General features: G+C 38.9%; 1 protein-coding gene across 2 annotated transcripts; it reads left to right on the top strand.

Moving 5' to 3' along the window:
- The first annotated feature begins 695 nt into the window (after positions 1-695).
- LOC308609561 (uncharacterized protein) lies at positions 696-13793 on the top strand. Of its 2 annotated transcripts, XM_081223254.1 has the most exons (5): positions 696-836; positions 1530-1883; positions 2253-2290; positions 8009-8104; positions 12243-13793. In XM_081223254.1, exons 2-5 carry the CDS (start codon positions 1855-1857, stop codon positions 13145-13147), a joined length of 1068 nt encoding a protein of 355 aa, XP_081079380.1. In that variant the 5' UTR covers positions 696-836; positions 1530-1854; the 3' UTR covers positions 13148-13793. The 2 variants fall into 2 exon arrangements, with proteins under 2 accessions (XP_081079380.1, XP_081079381.1); XM_081223255.1 differs by lacking the exon at positions 8009-8104.
- The last annotated feature ends 6922 nt before the right edge of the window (positions 13794-20715 follow it).

Here is a 20715-nt window from a genome sequence, read left to right as displayed (position 1 = left end):
TTCATAGCAGCTCTGTTTACAATAGCCAGGTCATGGAAGCAACCTAAATGCCCATCGACAGACAAATGGATAAAGAAGATGTGGTACATATATACAATGGAATATTACTCAGCCATAAAAAAGGAATGAAATTGGGTCATTTGTAGAGACGTGGATGGATCTAGAGACTGTCATACAGAGCGATGTAAGTCAGAAAGAGAAAAACAAATATCGTGTATTAACATATATGTGGAACCTAGAAAAATGGTACAGATGAACCAGTTTGCATGGCAGAAATAGAGACAGAGATGTAGAGAACAAACGTATGGACACCGAGGGGGGAAAGTGGGAGGTAGGGAGTGGTGGTGGGATGAACTGGGAGATTGGGATTGACATATATACACTAATATGTATAAAGTAGATAAGTAATAAGAACCTACTGTATAAAAAATAAAATTTCCCCCCGAAATGCTGATGTCTATCATTTTAAACAAAAAGGATATATACATCTCCCTTTTATAAATGACCCTGTGTCTCCAAGCGGCCCCAGAGATACTAACACAGAAATCTCCCACCAAAGAGGCAGAAGCATGTGACGCATTCCGGAAACGAGCTCCACGGGCCTTATGGGAAATGTAGTGCCCGATGAATAGCCTGCACCGCGGGGGAGCCTGGGAATCTCTGGGTGGGCAGTTACTTCCGCACACGCGCAGTGGAGCAGTAGCCTGTAGTCTGTAATTTTCCAACCAGCACTGTATGAAGTGAGAGTGGGGGTTTCTCCCAGATCTGGGAGATCTCCGTAACCTGATCTCCAGCTTAGAGTCGGAGCTGGGAGTGTGGCAGTGAAAGACTGGCAGGTATGACTCTGCAGAACTTGGGGGACATAAGGGAAGGGCGGGAAGAAAGGGACCGGTTTATTGGCTTACTGAACTGAAAATAAAACCTTAAAACTCTCACGTGCGGTGACTTCGTGTTTGGGTGTGTGGGTCCTGTCCAATTCTGGAGTAGTTCAGAGAAAGCAAGAGAAGGGTCCGACCGCCACTCAGAGGGTTCCTAAATCGCGGGTGGGGCAGAGCAAGCTCAGTTTGCATTCCTGCCCTTGCAAGTAAAAGACACTGTGTAGAAGTCTGTGCATCAAACTACACCTTCCCTGATTACAAGAGCACAGTTGGTCCTACCAGAACCATTTAAAACCATTTACAATGGTTTAAAATTAAACCATGTTAAGGGATCTAGGAATAAAGTGTTTCTAGAGAAACTTTCATGCACTCTTAGGGTATTCTCACAACAATCATCCGAAGTAAATATTCTCCATTTTGCATATGAATTAACTGAAGCTGAGAGAGGTGAAGTTAACTTGCCTAGACTCAAACAGTTTAGTAGAGTAGAAGATCTGAGATTCAAATCCAGATGAGTTTTCTTCAAATTTCATTTTTTTCGCAAGATGAAAAAAACCTGCAAGACAAAGCGTTGGACATATTTTCCTTTTGAAATATTTGAGTAATGTATGCTGAGTAAAATTCGGTGTGTCTTTTTTTTTTTTTTTTAAGGAGCTCTTGGTGAATCTTAAGATTTTCCAGTGAAGACGAAATAAAGCTGGGAGTCCATCTTGCACATTTTAGCCTTTCTAGGGCCCTAGCAGTGCTAGTTGGAATTTCAAAAAGCCTAGACTGGGCTCATAGGAGATGGTGAATTCCGAGGGGGAGGAGGAGGGAGAGGGAGAAGCAGATTTAGAGTCTAAACTGAAGACTCCAGCTTAAAAAAAATCCGCACCCCTCCCTCCCCGCCGGGTCCCTGGATCCAGCTTTCTCAAGAAACCTATTTGAGATCTCTTACTCCAGCTACAGAACAGAGACCAGAGAATCACAGGAAGGAATGACTTCTAAAGATACTGAGCTTCGGAGGTCAGGCTTTTAGTTATCCTTTTAACTCATTCATTATTTACTTAGGATACAAGTATTTGTATTTACTTAGGATACATTTCTGGGAGGAAAAAAAAAGGTCAATGGCTTAAAGGTTAACAACTTGCTGTTAGGTCTGTAGGACAGAAATGTACAAGATACTTATCTAAGCTCCATATATTAATAACACATTCAGAGATCATTGCTTATAAAAAGTAGACTTTTCTGACTTGCTAGAAATGTCGTTCTCCCACTGGGTGGCATTTTCTGAGATTGCAGTGTGTGTGCTTCTGTTTTCATAGAGCAGGGTTCTACACTGCAATCCTGGTGTTTCTCATGTCTTTACTCTCTTCCCCATTTCTACTTTCATAGATCTCTGTGTAAGAGCTGCAGAAATGGTCAACTTAGAGGTAAGGCATCCATTTATTGCTATTTAAATCTCTTAAAAATTCCATATAGGGACTTCCCTGACTGTCCAGTGGTTAAGACTCCGTGCTTCCACTGCAGGGGGCGCGGGTTCCATCGAGGAACTAAGATCCTGCATGCCGTGCGGCGCAGCCAAAAGATAAAAATCCACATAATAAAAAGGAAATGTATAGTCAGGGAAAACGTAAATTGAATAGATCAGGTCCAAAAGTGCTAAGTTGATATCCAGATTATAGGGTCTGCACTTAGTTGGAGCTGCATATGTATACCCAGTCTTTCTGGTGATCATAGAAAATGGATAGCCAAGCTTTTAAAGTACTGGCTTTGTCCTTGAGAATGAAGCAGAACAATTCCCCGGATAAGTAAATTTTTTCTTGGCACAATTCTCCGAAGAAAGTATCTTACAATGGGTTTTCTTTTTTTTTTTTTTTTTTTTTGCCGCACCCCGAGGCTTGTGGAATCTTACTTCCCTAACCAGGGACTGAACCCGCGACCCAGCAGTGAGAGTGCCGAGTCCTAACCACCGGCCCACCAGGGGATTCCCACAATGGGTTTTCATAGAGATAGTGTTAGAAACAATATTGACAGTAACAATCCTGTGATAAATATAACATCAGTTTTCCTATGACTTTCTTTTTTTAATTTTTATTTATTTATTTATTTATTTGGTTGCACCAGGTCTTAGTTGCAGCAGGCGGGCTCCTTAGTTGTGGCTTGTCTGCCCCTTAGTTGTGGCATGCATTTGGAATCTAGTTCCCTGACAGGGGATTGAATCCAGGCCCCCCGTACTGGGAGCGTGGAGTCCTAACCAGTGTGCCACCAGGGAAGTCCCTCCTGTGACTTTCTTAGAGTGTTCCCTAGAATAAGCAGAGAACATAGTGCCAAGAAGTGCTATATGAACTCAATTTGTAAGTCCAGGTACACATACTTTTTAATATTCACCTGGATCCATAAGTAAACCTTGCTCCTTTTCCAGAGTCTTCAGCAATTCTTGAGCATTTTCTCTCCATGTGAATTTAAAAATCAACTTGTCAAGATCCATAATGGGGAGTGTTAGGTATTTTTATTGTGATTGCATTACACTTTTAGATTAATTTGGAGAGAATTCATAACTTTTCAATAATGAGTTCTCCATTTTTTAAAATTGAAGTAGAGTTGATTTACAATGATGTGCCAATGTCCGCTGTACAGCAAAGTGACTCAGTTATACACATAGAGACATGCTTTTTTCATATTCTTTTCCATTTTGGTTTATCACAGGATATTGAATATAGTTTCCTGTGCTATATGTTAGGACCTTGTTGTTTATCCATTCTAAATGTAATAGTTTGCATCTATCAACCACAAACTACTAGTCTGTCCCTCTCTCTCCCCTCCTCCCCTCTGGCAACCACATGTCTGTTCTCTATGTCTGTGAGTCAGTTTCTGATTTGTAGGTAGGTTCATTTGTGCCATATTTTAGATTCCACATATAAGTGATATCATATGATATTAGTCTTTCTCTTTCTGACTTACTTCACTTAGTATGATAATCTCTAGTTGCATCCATGTTGCTGCCAATGGCATTATTTCATTCTTTTTTATATGTATATATGTATATATGTACCACATCTTCTTTATCCATTCATCTGTCGATGGACATTTAGATTGTTCCCATGTTTTGGCTATTGTGAATAGTGCTGCTGTGAACATAGGGGTGCATGTATCTTTTTGAATTATAGTTTTGTCCGGGTACATTCCCAGGAGTGGGATTGCTGGATCATATGGCAATTCTATTTTTAGTTTTCTGAGGGACCTACATACTGTTCTCCATGGTGGTTTTACCAAATTACATTCCCACCAACAGTGTAGGAGGGTTCCCTTTTCTCCACACCCACTCCAGCATTTGTTATTTGTGAGCTCTTCATTTTATTCAGTGTTTTTTGGTCCTTCATTGCAGTTTTATAGGTTTATTATGGTAATTCTTTTACATTTCTTATGATGTTTATTCTTACATATGATTTAAGTTGCTATTGAGAATGGAATGGATCTTTTTTCATTATATTTTCTAATTGGCTATTCTGGTGTAGAGAAAAGTATGGATTTATCTATTTGACTTTATGTCAACTTACAGAACTCTTACTAAGTCCAAGAGTTTTTTAGTTGATTCTTAGATTTTCTAGTTAGACCATCATATACTCTTCAAATGGAGTTTTGTCCCTTATTGCCTAATATGTAGGCTCCATATTTTTTTCTTGTCTTATGTCAATGGACAGGACTTCTAGTAACTATAATTTTGAATGTAATTTCTAGCCAAAATCTTTTTTGTTCCAGTTTTAGTGGGAATGCTTCCAGTGTCTTACTGTTTCCTCTTGTAATCTGGTAGATAGTTGTTTTTTTTGTTTTGTTTTTTAAATCAAGTTAAGGATTTTTAGCTTGTTAAGATTGTTTTCATAAATTGGGAACTTTTTTCCTCATATCATTTTTTTATACCTGTCAATAAAATAACATATTTTTTCTTTAATATAACAGTTTAAAGAATTTCTAATACATTTCCCAATATTGAACTATCTATGCATTCCTGGGGTAAACCCTGCCTAGTCTCTTAACTTTTTAAAAAATATATTTATTTATTTATTTGACCGCACCGGGTCTTAGTTGTGACATGTGGGATCTTCGTTGCCATGTGCGGGATCTTTAGCTGTGGCATGCAGGCTTTTTTAGTTGCAGCATGTGAATCTAGTTCCCTGACCAGGGACTGAACCCAGGACACCCTGCTTTCGGAGTGAGGAGTCTTAACCACTGGACCATCAGGGAAGTCACTCTCTTAACTTTTTAAAGGGACAAACAGTAAATATTTTAGGCTTGAAGGCCATATAACCTCTGTGGCAACTACTCAACTCTGCTCTTGTAGTTGAAGTAAACAAATGGGCATAACTATGTTCCAGTTACATTTTATTTACAAACACAGGCAGTCAGCCTGTGGGTTGTAGTTTGCTGACACCTGCTTTATATGGTCTTAACTATCTCTTTGCAGTAGGCATGCTGCCACATGCTTTTTTTTTTTTTTTTTTTTTGCGGTACGTGGGCCTCTCACCGCCATGGCCTCTCCCGCCGCGGAGCACAGGCTCTGGACGCGCAGGCCCAGCAGCCACGGCCCACGGGCCCAGCCGCTCTGCGGCACGCGGGATCCTTCTGGACCGGGGCACGAACCCACATCCCCTGCATCGGCAGGCGGACCCCCAACCACTGCGCCACCAGGGAAGCCCCGCCATATGCCTTTTTAATTTCAGTTTAAGTTAAACATGATTTTGACTTTATGGTTGAGAGGATATATTTTATCATATTAAAAAATCTGTATTTTTCTGTTTTATTATGCTTATGTGAGTCTGGCCTATTAACCTTATTGCCCCTCTAACATCTTATTACCTTTACATGTTTTTTTGCAGTGTCTAATAGATTATAAGATCTCTGAGGGCAGTAATAATTTTATTCTTTTTTATATCTCTAGTACTGTACTTGGTATGTCCTCATTGAATATTGTATGAGTGAATGAATGAAGAACATATAAGTAATATTTTTAAATAATTTTATTGAGACATAATTCACATATTACAAATTGACCCCTTTAAAATGTATACAATTTAGTGGGGTTTTTAAGTATATTATCATAATTGTGAAACCATCACCACTAATCTCAGAACATTTTCATTACTCTCAGAAGAAACCCCATATCCATTAGCAGTCACTCCCCATTCCTTCCTTCCCCCAGCCCTGAATTACTTTATGTTTATATGTATTTGCCTATTCTGAACATTTCATACAAATGGAACCATACAATATGTGATCTCTTATGACTGGCTTCTCTCACCCAGCACAAAATTTTCAAGGATCATCTATGTTGTAGAGTCCTTTTTATTGCTGAATAATATTGGATCATATGGGTGTACCTCATTTTGTTTATCTATTTATTAGTTGATGGATACCCATATTGTTGCCACTTTTGCCTATTATGAATAATTCTGCTATGGGCATTTGTGTATGGTTTTTTCTTTGGGGGGGATGTATGATTTCAATTATTTTGCGTATATACCTAGGAAAAATTGCTGGGTCATATGGTGACTCTATGTTTGACATTTTGAGGAACTCCTGAACTGTTTTCCATAGTTGCTGCACCATTTTACAGTTCTACCATCAATGTATGAGAGTTTCAGTTTCTCCCTATCCTTATTAACATTTGTCATTGTCTGCCTTTGATTTTAGCCATCCTAGTGGGTATAAAGTGATACCTCATTGTGGTTTTAATTTGTATTTACTAATGATGTTGAACATCTTTTCATGTGCTTATGGACCATATCTGTTTTTGGAGAAATGTCTGTTCAAATCCTTTGCCCATTTTTAAATTGGGTTTTCTTTTTATTTTTGTGTTGTAAGAATTCTTTTTATAATTTAGATACAAATTTCTTTTTAGATATATGATTCACAAATATTTCCTCCTATTTTGTGAATTGTCTTTTTCACTTTCTTCATGGTGTCCTTTGAAGCTTAAAAATGTTTAATTTTGATGAATTCCAATTTATCTATTTTTTTTCTTTTGTCACTTACACTTTTTCTGTCATGTGTAAGAAACCATTGCCTAATCCCAGGTCATAAAGATTTACTCCCTTGTTTTCATCTAAGAATTATATACAGTTGACCCTTGAGCAACATGGGTTTGAACTGTGTGGGTCCACTTATATGCAGATTTTTTTCAATAAATACATACTACAGTACTACATGACCTGTGGTTCGTTGAATTCGTGGTTGTGGAACCACGGATATGGAGGGCTGTAAAGTTATTATGTGGATTTTTAACTGTGAGGAGGTTGGCACCCCTAACCCCCAAGTTGTTCAAGGGTCACCTCTAGTTTTAACTCTTACACATAGGTCTCTGATCCATTTTTAATTCATTTTTTTATATGATGTGAGGTGTGTGTGTTGAGGGGAGTCCAACTTCATTTTTTTGCATGTGGAGATCCAGTTGTTCCAACACCATTTGTTTAAAAGACCATTCTTTCCCCCATTGAATTATCCTGGCACTAGTTGAATATTTTTAATATAATTTTTGTTTGTATCACAAAGTATATTTCTGAATCAGGTGTACAATAGTTATCATACATTACTTTCTGAAAACTCAACAATGAACATGATATGATCCTAAGAGGCTGCCATGATTCTCTTACAAGTCCCCAAGTGATGCACACTTTAGTTTGAAGATCCATGTACTATTACAGGGATCAGTGACACTCCAGGATGTGGCTGTGGAATTCACCCCAGAGGAGTGGCAGCTGCTTGACTGTGATCAGAGAACCTTGTATTGGGATGTGATGTTGGAGAACTTTAGAAACCTCATCTCAATGGGTAAGGACAGTGGGTGGTAACTTTTCAGTGTAACTCATTATGTTTTAATAGTGCCCTTCCTTTAAGACCTGTGAAAGCTGTGAACATTCTGAAGCATTAGTGTTTGTCCCTGAATTTTAGTGGTCAAAGATTCTTAATCCCCTTTGGGGATCAGATAATTTGTTTAATGCTTCTGCCTCCCAAATGAAGAAGGGTCTTTTCTGTTCTAAAGCTTGTCTGTCATCTTCACAGGCCCTAAGACTCCATGAGGCAAACCCAAATTGTGAGGTAGTCGTTTGTTCCTAGCACTTTGTCCCCAGTTCTGTGTTGTTTCCCATGAATAGGGTGTCCAGTCACCAAAACAAAAGTGATCTTCAAGGTGGAGCAACGACAAGAGCCATGGATGGTGGAGGGAGAGAACCCACGTTGGCACTCTCCAGGTGAGTCAGAGAAAGCAGGTAGATGGGAGTCTCTGGAACTGAGATCTCAGTTGGTGAGGGACAGTCACCTCTGAAATACTTTGCAGGAAGCACCTCTTAAAACCACTCACCTTTGAAAGTGACTGGGTACACCTGACACAACATCCTCAGATCCCCAGATGACACCTCCACTTTCACTCTTCCACGTGGCTGCTCTTTCTGTTTCTCAGCTCTTGTGTGGGAGGATGTCCTTCCTCTCTGCTCTGGCTCCTCACGCTGCCTGTTCCATCGAAGTGCTTGTTGGTTCTCTCAGTTCCTAGAATCCTCATTCTTCTTCCCTCCTCAACATGATGGCCGATCTTTCCATACATCTATTTCTAATAATGTAGTCAAATTATGTGGGTTTGAAGTCTTATTCCACCAACCTCTGTCTAACCTAATTATTTTGTAGCACAACTTTATTTATAAAATAGGGATAATATTACTTCTTACTTCAGGTTTTTGTAACGATTATATGAGTTAATACAAGCAAAACCCTTCATATAGTGGCAGACAGTAAGTGTTCGGCATGTTAGTTGTTTTTATTTCAAAACTTTTATAACATATGTTCTTCCTAATTTTTTTCCTTTTTTTAAAAAAAAACTCGTTCCTTTTCTTGCAGCATATACTCCCCCTGTGTACCCTACCTTGCTCATCTTTAGTCTTACGGCTAACTTGGGGTGTCTACCTTCTAGTGCATCTTTCTGCTTCACTTGATAATATTGAAATCTTTTGGAAATTGTCCTCCAACTTTATTTGAATTAGTTCCTCACTAATCTGCCCTCACCCTTTCTCACAGCTTTTTCACCGTTTGCTGTTTGACTTCTCTTCCATCTTCTGAAATTCTGTCCACAGTAACTCCCTCAGAAACTTCATCACTCTAAAGACTACAGTTATTTATTTTGTGCCATCTCCAGCATCTTTGCCTCACCAGCTTTCCATTCCCATAATTTTACCCTACCTGGCCTTATTGTCTGTTTTTTCATAGTAACCAATTTTTAATATTCTTCAACCCTTTACCTTTATCCTTACAATAAAAGGTAATGACTGGCCTCCTGCTCTGTAGTCACAAAATCACTGTGGTAAGCAATTTGGCTTTTTCTCTTAAGAATTTCTCCTTAAATACTATTGTGACTTATTACCTATAATTTCAACTATTAGTTTATCCAAGACTGACTCAAAATAAAATCTTCCCTTTGCACAGAGTCCATAAAAGAAGTATGTTTCAAATGATTAAGATACCAATTAAATGTGTTTTAGATTCCCTGGAACCCCAATTACTACTGGCATAAACCAAATGAATTTTAACTCCTGATATGGTATCTCGGCCGTTTATGTAAATACTTATATTGCCAATTCCAACCTACTTTCTGGTTTATCTTAGATGTTCTTGAAAGATTTATCTGAATTATTTCATTTTGCTTGTCACTCTTCTGACAAACATGTTATTCCTGTATAACCTGTATTATGGTATTTAAATGGCTTATCCCTCTGTATGTGATCCCATGTTTATCCAGAATTGTCCGTCTTTTCCCTATTCCATGCAATTAGACTCTTTAGCATCCTCTGTACACAGTTTTTTTTTCTGCATCAGTCCTTTTGATTCTGATGTGCTCCATCTAACTAAAACCATTACCGGCCTCTCTGTACAGCAATGCTGAATCAAATCAGAGTTTTGGGTGAAGTAGAAGAGGATAGCTTTATTGCTTTGCCAGGCAAAGGGAGACACACTGGGCTTCTGCCTTGAAAAACTGTGTCTCTCCCCCCAGAGGATTTGATTAAGGGTTTTATAACAGGGGTTCAAAGGTGGGGTCCTGACAAGATTAGGGTGTGAGCAGAGCTTGCACGCCCTCAGTCTCAGGTGGTCTTCTCTTAATCTTGATGAGCTTCTCTGGTCCCTTTAATCCTGCCACAGGTGATTTCTTAGCTGCTCCTCCCTTGATTAGCAACTGTTCAAATCCACCCTTTGGAACTCAGGGAAGGTCATGGAGGCTGGAGTCTTGCCTGGAAGAAATGATGGACAAAAGGAGGCCTCAGTGCCCAGGCCTCACAGTTTCAGTGCCTGGGAGCCCCTCAAGGCCCCACTCGGTTTCAAAACCAGCATGCTATGAAGTCTGAATTCAGTTTTCTCCTCTTTCATGGTAACTTTAGCCTACATTGATCTCTGCCTTCTTTGAATTCCCATCCCAACTCTACTATGGCTCTGTCACGAAAACTTGACATATACTATCTTAGATTTTTTTTTTAATCCTGTGGCTTTTAAGACTTTTTAAAAAAAAAAAAAAACCTGTGGCTTTAAGGCATGTTTTCTCATGATTACTCCCTGAAGAGAAAGTCCAGTATCATTTTTTTTCTTTACACCATTGCTGAACACATCATGGACATTCAATGACTATTTAATTAATTCATTTTTGTAAAGTCAGGGATTGTGGGGATGTTTCTTATCCTTTCATTCAACAAGGCTTTTTAATGTTTCCTGAGAAGGATTCAAATAAATTAAAAAATATTGTTTTTCCAGGTGTGTAAATTGTAGTTGAAAAGGCAAAACATAGCCATATATTTTAAAATTTGATGAATGTGGAACATTTGTTCAATGCACAGTAACACTGCAGTTTTAATCTAGTTAGTTGTCAAAATAAATGGTTTAGGCAGCAGTGATGACTGTCTTAGAAGTTCAGAGAAAATGGAGCCTAAAGTAGGCAAAGACTGGAGGAGCCTTTTTTTTAAGATCATGGAACAATGGCTCCTCCCTAAAGGATATCTAAATACTAGACAGGATGAGAGAGGATGAAGGAGGGCAAGTTAAGGTGGGGAAGGAACATGAGCAAATGATTGTAGCTATTTAGAATCTAGAATCCTTGGAACAGAAGTAGGTATTTGTTGAGGGCTAGAGCAGTGCATGCTTAGATACCATGAGTGAATTCATTGTATTGCATATTTTTGTTCACCAGGCTGATTACCCTGGATTTTTCAGTTGGTTATTGTTGGCCAAGGTAACACAGGATGCTGCTTCCCATTGGTTGAAGTAGAGAGGAAAGAAGACAGGAACCCAGTCACCACATTTAGAACCACTCAATAAAGAAATGTGTATTAATGGCTATAGCCCACTACTCAGCCAGCTCCACAGAGGATAAGGCATGAAGCAAAAGGCTAGGGGTATTGTAGTAACTCCACATGGAAGGAAATTCAGGAGTGGGGAATTATAATCCCTTCCCTAATTTTTTTTTGTTTTAATGGAGCAGTGGATTTGGGATTTATAGAGTTTTGAGACTAGGAGTCTAAAAATGTGACTTCAGGAGCAAAGAGGCTTTCTGGGGACTAATTTGTTAGGCAGATTGAAGGAGGATGTAAAAGTAGTACTTGTCATATATCAAAACTCAGCCTGAACAAAAATGGTAACAAGCAGATAGAATCTGTGCTTGGGCTAAGAATAGCACACCCTCGAATGACCTGCTAGACCTTTGTGTTCCTGGGCTTACAAGTACCGGTAAGAATGAATCCCAGCTGTAGTAGTGTTGGAGCCCTGTCTACAGATATGACTCAGCTGTGGTTTGGATGAGGTTAGAGGGTTGGAGATAGAAAAATGTTCCTGAGGGGAAGTGACATTGTGCCAGATGATCAAGAGGAAAAAGAGATATGAATGAGGGAAATAAGGAGCTATTCTACCTGGGTAATCTAGGAATTAGGTAGTAAGGACCCTGATTCTGATCTCCCTTCTCCAAATCTAGTTTTCCCTCTCATATTTTCCCTTAACTCCCTTGTCTCTTGTTCCCGTGGCTACCCGGTCCATTGATCACATCTCCACAGTGGGCTCTCTTCATTCTGTGAGCTAACCATATGCCCTTGTTGAGCAATTGAGCAACTTTTTGATTTCCTTTGTACCCTCCTTACTGTACCTTGTGCTATTTTACTATCTTTCCTCAGGTCACAAGTTAAGCCATCTGTTCTCATTGTCATTCTGTGCTCCCATTTCCTCTTTAGCAGTTTTAGTCTTAAAGCTCAGGAGCAAGGCAAATACAGATTTGTTTCAGAATGAGAGACTAGATTTGAAATCATATATGTTTCTATAACTGTTGATGGCAAAGATTAACTAGGAATGTTTCACTGTACTCCTTTTTAGAAGCTGACTGCCCACTTATTGATGAATCAGACAAGCACCAGGAAAGCAAAGACAATTTTTTTAATTCAGTTTTGTTCATGTTCAATAAAATTCTGACTGTGAAGAGAATTCATGGTTACAATATGAGCACAAGTCTTAATCCTACAAGAAAAAAATCATATAAATGTAAGTCATATAGGAAGAGTTTGCAACCTACTTCAGACTTACTTAATTGTAATAGATGTTATACTGGAGAAAACTGTTATGAATGCAGTGAATGTGGGAAAGCCTTCAAAAAGAAGTTTCATTTTATTAGACATGAAAAAAATCATACAAGAAAAAAACCCTTTGAATGCAACGACTGTGGGAAAGCCTATAGCAGGAAGGCTCACCTTGCAACTCATCAGAAAATACATAATGGAGAGAGACCCTTTGTGTGCAGTGATTGTGGGAAAGCATTTACGCATAAAGCACAACTCGTGGTCCATCAGAGACTCCACACTGGAGAGAAGCCTTATGAATGCGGTCAATGCGGAAAATCATTCACCTGGAACTCCTCCTTTACTCAACACGTGAAATCACATACACTTGAGAACTCATTTGAATGTAAGGAATGTGGGAAAACCTTCAGGTATAGTTCATCCCTTTATAAACACTCTAGATTTCATACAGGAGAGAAACCCTATCGATGCATTGTATGCGGCAAAGCCTTTGGCAACACTTCTGTGCTTGTTACGCATCAAAGAATTCACACAGGAGAGAAACCTTATGGGTGTATTGAATGTGGCAAAGCCTTCATCAAGAAGTCTCATCTCCTCAGACATCAGATAATTCATACAGGAGAAAAGCCCTATGAATGTAGCAAATGTGGGAAAGCATTTTCCCAGAAGTCAAATCTTATTGTACATCAGAAAATTCATACGTAATATTCACTTATGAATCTGAGAAAACTTTAAATATTTAATAAACCTTATTAAGTAGAGAATTTATGGTGAGGAGAAATCCACCAATCTGAATGAACTGGAAGAATAAATTCCCATTAAAAAAACCAATGCCAATCATGTTCTGCAAGTGATAATAAAGTTTTTAGAGAAAAGATCACAGAAAAAGTTAATTTATAAATGCACATAGAGCTTGGAAAGTAAGCATAAATTAAGCAAGCAAGGAATCAGTGAAAACTACATTTACCATCTCTGATTTTTAATTTTTATAACAAATTATACAATTATGCAAGTGTGAGTATAAAATATGTTTATATTATATATTATATTAAATTATATCTATTAAGAGTTTCTGCAGTAAATTTCACCATTTTTTTCTTCCAACCCTAACAGTAACATGCAAGTGAAAATGTGGTTTAATACGTAGTATGAATTTCAGTAATATTTTCACCCATTTGCTGGCACTTTTAAGGGGTATGGCAGTGTTACTGAATCTCATTCTCAAACTTGTTATAAAGATGTATAGAACTACACATATGTATAATTTAACAAGATACCAATTGAGAGGGGGAAAGCAGTTGTATTCTGTATTACAGTAAGTACTCAGTTGAGGAAAAGAAGTATTTAAATAAGTGTGTAAATAAAACATTTGCCCTTCAAATATTCCTGTTCTTTGTCATTGATGTATTTACCTAAGGTGTAAGCATAGCTCAAGTAGTAGTCAACTAGGGTATCATCTACATTTCATTTTAATAAACTAGAGTGTCATGATGCTTTGCAACTTTCAGGAACTGAGCCTTGGGGTCTATTTTTTGTTTTCTTGTAAGAAATTGATACAGGTTTAGCTCCTAGGGGTGCGTGGAATTTACCATGTGACAGCACAGGTAGCATTAATCGAGTTGAAAAGAGCACATTTTTTTTTGCTTAGCAACTTCACTTTGGAACGTGACATTTTGTAAGTTCCACATATTCTCTTAAAAGGATGAACCAGGGCTTCCCTGGTGGCACAGTGGTTGAGAGTCCGCCTGCCGATGCAGGGGACACGGGTTTGTGCCCCGGTCCGGGGGGATCCCACACGCTGCGGAGTGGCTGGGCCCGTGAGCCATGGCCGCTGGGCCTGCGCGTCCAAAGCCTGTGCTCCGCAACGGGAGAGGCCACAACAGTGAGAGGCCCGTGTACCGTTAAAAAAAAAAAAAAAAAGGATGAACCAACCATTATTTAAGCTACAGTTTTTACTGCTGTTCACAATATTCTTTGATAATGTCAAAAAACTTTTATGCCTTTTCTTGAGTTGTGACAAAACAGCTTGAACCTAAATTCAGAAATCAAGCCTTTTCAAGTTTAAGCTCAGTTACAACTATATTACATTGTTTTTCTCTCATTGGCCATTTTTTGAAGAGTAATGCTGAGTAATGATTACAAATGAATGATAGTGCTTTTTTTTGAACAAGCATACTAGCACTTAAGGATCTAAATTATTTACTGACTTTTTGCTTGAACAAATGTTAGGCTCCTGAACCTTTCCGAGGCCCACTTGCACACTTACTTGTAAAATCTAGTTTTAGCAAGAACTCTGCTAAGTCATTTTAACCAGAACCCTGCACCCTCAATATCTGATCAGGTTCCTTATCCTCCATCATCCTTCAGGTGATGTCTGATCACCCTGGCCTGTCTTCAGCAGGAATCCTGTTAGGTGGATTCACCCAGAACCCTCCTTACCCGTTTTCTCTTAGTAATTTTCCACCCACTGACCCCTACCCTACTTCTTAGCTATAAATTCCTACTTGTGTATGGTGTATTCAGAGTTGAGCGCAATCTCTCCCCAACCAAAATCCCATGGCAGTTGTCCCTATACCTATCACACTGGTCCTGAGTAAAGTCTGTCTTGTCATTTGTCATCTTTAACAAATGTCACCGAATACCTTTTTTCCTTAACACTTTCCCAGTTGTTTTAGGAGGTGGCATACTGGTTACACTCTTGCAGTTTCAAAATTTTCTGTTACCTTCTTTCTTTTGGAATTGTCTTCAGAATCCATTTGTCAGCCACACAGGGAATTCTTTAGGTATGTATAGTCACGGGACTTGCCTTTTTTTTTTTTCAAACCAACAGTTTTCTCTCATTTCCTACATGAAATCCTCGTTTTACCCTATTCAGTGCTTTCCATTCCCATCCTATCTCCCCTTCCCATGCCCATGCTTCTCATCTGAGAAACTCCAAACTATGTAAGGCTACAGGAAGAGGACACATATTAGGAGGCAGTAGGGAGCTCTACTGTTGTCGGGATGATATGAGGTCCCCTTGGAAGAGCAGCTGTGTAGGTAGAGGTGGCAAGAGGTGTGCGATGGTCTGTGCATAAAACAAGGGAATTTTAATTGTAATATTCAGGAAGCATGTTATCTAGGTTCCATAAATTAATTCACTCCCTCAAGTGGAAGAAGGAATACAGTAGAGCAAGTTAAAATATACTTCCTTGGGCTTCCCTGGTGGCGCAGTGGTTAAGAATCCACCTGCCAATGCAGGGGACACGGGTTCAAGCCCTGGTCCAGGAAGATCCCACATGCTGCGTAGAAACTTAGCCCATGTGCCATAACTGCTGAACCTGTGCTCTAGAGCCCACAAGCCACAACTACTGAGCTCATGTGCCACAACTACTGAAGCCCATGTGTCTAGAGCCTGTGCTCTGCAACAAGAGAAGCCACCGCAATGAGAAGCCGATTTGCAATGAAGAATAACCTCTGCTTGCTGCAACTTAGAGAAAGCCCACGCTCAGGAACAAAGACCCAATGCAGCCAAAAATTAAAAAATATATATATATGTATATATATATATATATATATATATATATATATATATATATATATACACTTCCTTACTGGACAAATATAAACTGCCACCTTGAGAGTTTTTGTCACTGAGCTCATTGGCTTAAGCCATACGAGATTTTGGCAAGAAGAAAACCAAAACTATGCTTAGTTCCATCCAAACATCTCAGATTCCCAGAACTCCCTAGTCTATTTGTATTCTGTGGCTGAAACAGCCATAAACAATCTAAATGAGAACTCCCTCGATTTTTCTCACCTCTAAGAGTTTGTCATACCTTGAGATTTTCTTTCTTTTTTTACTTTATAAAAAGATCACTGAAAAATACCTTCTTTCTCTTTTATTTATACACAGATGGCAGATAGGGCGTTTTCTCCCCAATGAAACTTCATTTTTTTCTGATTATATCATATATGCTAATTTTTAAGAATGAAATACAAAAAGTATAATGAAAAGAAGAAAACAGAAAAAGTGGAAAAGGCAGATCTAAGTTTAGGGGTCCTTGAGTTCTGGAAAAAGAGTTTAGGATTTATAAAGGTGTAAAAAAGGTAAGGGTAACTAGAAAAGCATAGAAATATAATGTGTAACTTAAAAATCTGAAGAGGGCAATAATGAAAACTTCATAAATCCAACAGAGCAGGAAAGGTGAAAGTTGCAGAAAATGATATAATAAATAGAAAGCCAAAAAAAGTAGAAATAAATAAAAACATATCAATAATAATATTAATTGCAAATGTGTTAAACTCACCTATGATGAGGAAAAAACAATGGTCTCTTATTTTTTTAGAAGCACTTTAGTGTTTTAGTAATTTCCTTTGCAAAACTAAAAGCATATTATTTCCAGTGAGCTAGTGCATACCACTGAAAAGACAGATTGATACCACAGAAAACTTTGATTTACATTGCCACAAAGATCTCATGTAATAAGAGCAGAGTAGTCCCCCCAAAGAAAAATAGGATCTGTTACCAAAAGAAGGAAGAAGAGGAAGTTCCATGGTGGCCTAGTGGGTAGGATTCTGGGCTTTCACTGCAGTGGCCTGGGTTCAATCCCTGGTTGGGGAACTGAGATCCTGCAAGCTGCATGCTGTGGGCAGAAAAAAAAAAAGGAAGAAGTGAGGCTGAGAAGATGTCCAATAACATTTCACCCCTTTGAACATGGACATTCTGTTATATGACCACAGTTCAATGATGAAAATTTAAAAAATATACCACTGGTATAATACTATTCTCTAATCTATCATCCATAAAATTCCCCAATTGTCTCAATACTGTTCTTTTTTAAAGAAATTTTTAATTTTGGAATAATTTTAGGTTTACAGAAAAGTTTCAAAGCTAGTACCGAGAGTTCCCATATATCCTTCACCTATTATTGCCCCTAAAGTTAACATCTTTTATTACCAGAGCACAACTAAGAAGCCAACACCGGTTTATCACAATTAACTAAATTCCAGATTTTATTCATTTTTCACTAGTTTTTCAATAAATGTCCTTTTTCTGATCTAGGATCCAATCCAAGATACCACATTGCATTTAAACCAATAACGTTTTTCTTAACAATTTTTTTTTTCTGGTCCAGGATCCAAACCAGGATTACCCATTGTATTTAGTTGTCATACTTCTTCAGACTCCTTTAATCTGGAACAATTCCTCAGCCCTTCAACATCTTTCATGACATTGATATTTTTGGAGAGTACAGGCCAGTTATTTTGTAGAGCGCCCCTCAGTTTTGGTTGGTCTGATGATTCCTCATGATTAGATTCAAGTTATGCATTTGGGCAAGTATATCACATAAGTGATATTCTTAGTATTTCATGTCAGAAAGCACAATGTCAAACTTGTCTTATTACTGGTGATCTTACTTTTTCTAAATTTTATTTTAAATATTTATTTAGTTAGTTATTTACTTATTTGGCTGAGGTGGGTCTTCATTGCTGCACACGGGCTTTCTCTAGTTGTGGCGAGCAGGGGCTACTCTTCATTGCGGTGCGCAGGCCTCTCATCATGGTGGCTTCTCTTGTTGCGGAGCACAGGATCTAGGTGTGCAGGCTTCAGTAGTTGTGGCATGCGGGCTCAGTAGTTGTGGCTCATGGGCTCTAGAGCGCAGGCTCAGTAGTTGTGGCGAACGGGCTTAGTTGCTTCGTGGCATGTGGGATCTTCCCGGACCAGGGCTCAAAGCCGTGTCCCCTGCATTGGCAGGTGGATTCTTAACCACTGCGCCACCAGGGAAGTCCCATTACTGGTCACTTTAACTTTAATTACTTGGTTAGGGTGGCATCCACCACATTTCTACATTGTAAAATTACCATTTTTCCCTTAATTAATTACTTAATTACAAAGGGAAAGATGGTAACTAAGTAATTTTCAGGGGAAATAATATCCTGTTCCTCATCAAACTTTCACCAAAGTGCTAGTTTTAGCACTCTGTTAATCTACCCGTTCCCCTTCCGTCTTTTTTTTTCTCCTTCTTGAATTTTTTTTTTCCCCACAGAAACCATCTCTCTGTCTCACTGAAATTCCCCCAATCTAGACTTTTCAGGTCATGTTCTCTTAAACTCATTCCAAATAGGCTTTCCCCTACACCACTCTGCTGAAACTGTTCTGGTAAAGGTCACCGATAAAATTCTACTTGCTGTATCCAATGACCAAGTCGTCGGTCTTAATTATTAACAGCTTAGGACGCGATGTAGCCCTCGGTTCTCTGCTTACAGCAGCCACATTCTCCTGGTTCTCCTCCTGCTTCACGGATTTTTCCTTCTCAGTCTCCCTGCTGAGTCCTTCTCATCTCTGCAAACTCTCAACTTGGGAATATCCCAGGGCTCTATCCTCAGACCTCTTCTCTTCTCTCTATATGCTCTTCATTGGTAAGCCCATTTGTCTGATGGTTTCAAAGTCTATCTAGATAATGATATCTCCCAAATGTATTTCTTGTAGACATCACTCCTGAATTCAAGCATATTTGTCCAACTTGACCACCTGGTTGTCTCTAATCGGCATCTCAAACTCAACACGTTCAAAACAGGTCCTGCTCTCTCTCTTTCTCCCTAGATGTGCTCCTCTTGCAGCCTTCTCCATCTCATCTGATGGCAATTCCATCCTTTCACTTGCTCACACCTGGAACTTGGGAATCATCCTTGAGTCTCCTTTTTCTCTCATACCTTACATATGATCTACAGTAAATCAGTATCGAGTCTGCCTTCAAACTAGACCTTGAATGCAACTACTTCTCACTAGCTCTTCTGCTACTACTTGGTCTGAGCCACCATCATCTCACTTCTTGATTATTCTAATGACCTCCTAACTGGTTGTACCCTGGCTTTCCTCCAGTTTATTCTCCACACAGCAGCCAGAGTGATCATATTAAAAGTTGAGTCAGACCATGCCACTCCTCTGCCCAAAATTCTCCAGAAGCCTCTATTTTCACTCAGATGAAAAGCTAAAGCCCTTACATTGATTACAAGTCCCTCCACAGTCTGGGCCCTCACCCCTCCTTACCTCTTTATTATTCTCCCTTCTCCAGGTACATGGCCCTCCTTGCTGTTCTTTAAATGTGTTTGGCACTTTCTGCTTCAGGTCTTTGCTCTTGCTGTTTCTTCTATCTAAAACCCTTTTTCATCTGGCATGAGTTTGCAACTTCATTTCCTTCAGGTCTTTGCTGAAATATCTCCTAAGAGAGGCCTTCCTGGACTACTCTGTTTAAAACTGCAGCCCTCCACTACTGCCTGTCCCCTTTCATTGCACTATTTTTCTCCATAGCATTTATCAATATCTAATAAAATAGAACATTAGCTCCACAAGGCAGGCATTTTTGTCTGTTTTGCTCACTACTCCATACCCAAATCAATGTCTGATATATAACAGGAACTCAGGCAACATGTTTTTGTTGAATGAATATTAGATATATGCTTACAATAAGGCCTGACAGTATACACACATTAAAAAAAAAAGAAAAAAAAAGGGACTTCTCTGGTGGTCCAGTGCTTAAGAATCTGCCTTCCAATGCAGGGGATGTGGGTTCGATTCCTGGTCAGGGAACTAAGATCCCACATGCCACGGGGCAACTAAGCCCATGCACCACAACTACTGAGCTTGTGGGCCACAACTAGAGAGAAGCCCGAATGCCGCAACGAAAGATCGCATGTGCCGCAACTAAGACCCTATGCAGCCATAAATAAATTAATAAATAATAAATAATTTTTTAAAAAAAAGAGAGAGAGAGCTGGGGCTGCGGGGTGGAGGAGAAAGGTCTGAAGAAACCTATAAAAGAGAAATTGTCCCAAACCTCGTCTGGGAAAAGCATTTTTTTTTTTGCATACTATAATTCATGACTTCCTTCTGGGAAAAAATGATCATTCCTGATAAGCAATTTCTAAATGACTTTAATGGAATTAAGACTTGTTATAGAAACTAGTTATCCACCCAACCTGATGCCTGTTAGATACACTCATTTTTATAGCTCTCCAACGATTATGTAACCCTTCTCTTTTCCTATATAAACTCTTTTCCCTGAGTGAAACTTGAAATTGCCCTCTTGCTGTTCCCTTACACCTAGATTGTAATAAAGCTTTGAAACATACTCATAACTAAGCTGTCTGAAACTAAAAACCTTTTTAACAGGGATCTAATACATTAATTTACATAGTTTAGATTTTAAAACTATTTACAGATGATATGTTATTACAGTGTTACTAAGTTTAATTCTTTTTAAAAATAAAAGAAGAAACTCTTCCTTTAA

Source organism: Mesoplodon bidens, assembly GCF_964165515.1.
Source record: "Mesoplodon bidens genome assembly, chromosome: 2".
Classification (NCBI taxonomy): domain Eukaryota; kingdom Metazoa; phylum Chordata; class Mammalia; order Artiodactyla; family Ziphiidae; genus Mesoplodon; species Mesoplodon bidens.
Note: the sequence above shows the minus strand (reverse complement) of the source record. Positions and strands in the feature narration are given on the sequence as shown.

Bases quoted from the DNA above. Each gene is read 5' to 3' on its own strand.
- LOC308609561 (XM_081223254.1), top strand. From the start codon at position 1,855: ATGACTTCTAAAGATACTGAGCTTCGGAG. The intron at 2,291-8,008 runs GTAAGGCATCCA...TCCCATGAATAG, and splicing joins CAGAAATGGTCAACTTAGAG to GGTGTCCAGTCACCAAAACA. The intron at 8,105-12,242 runs GTGAGTCAGAGA...ACTCCTTTTTAG, and splicing joins CCCACGTTGGCACTCTCCAG to AAGCTGACTGCCCACTTATT.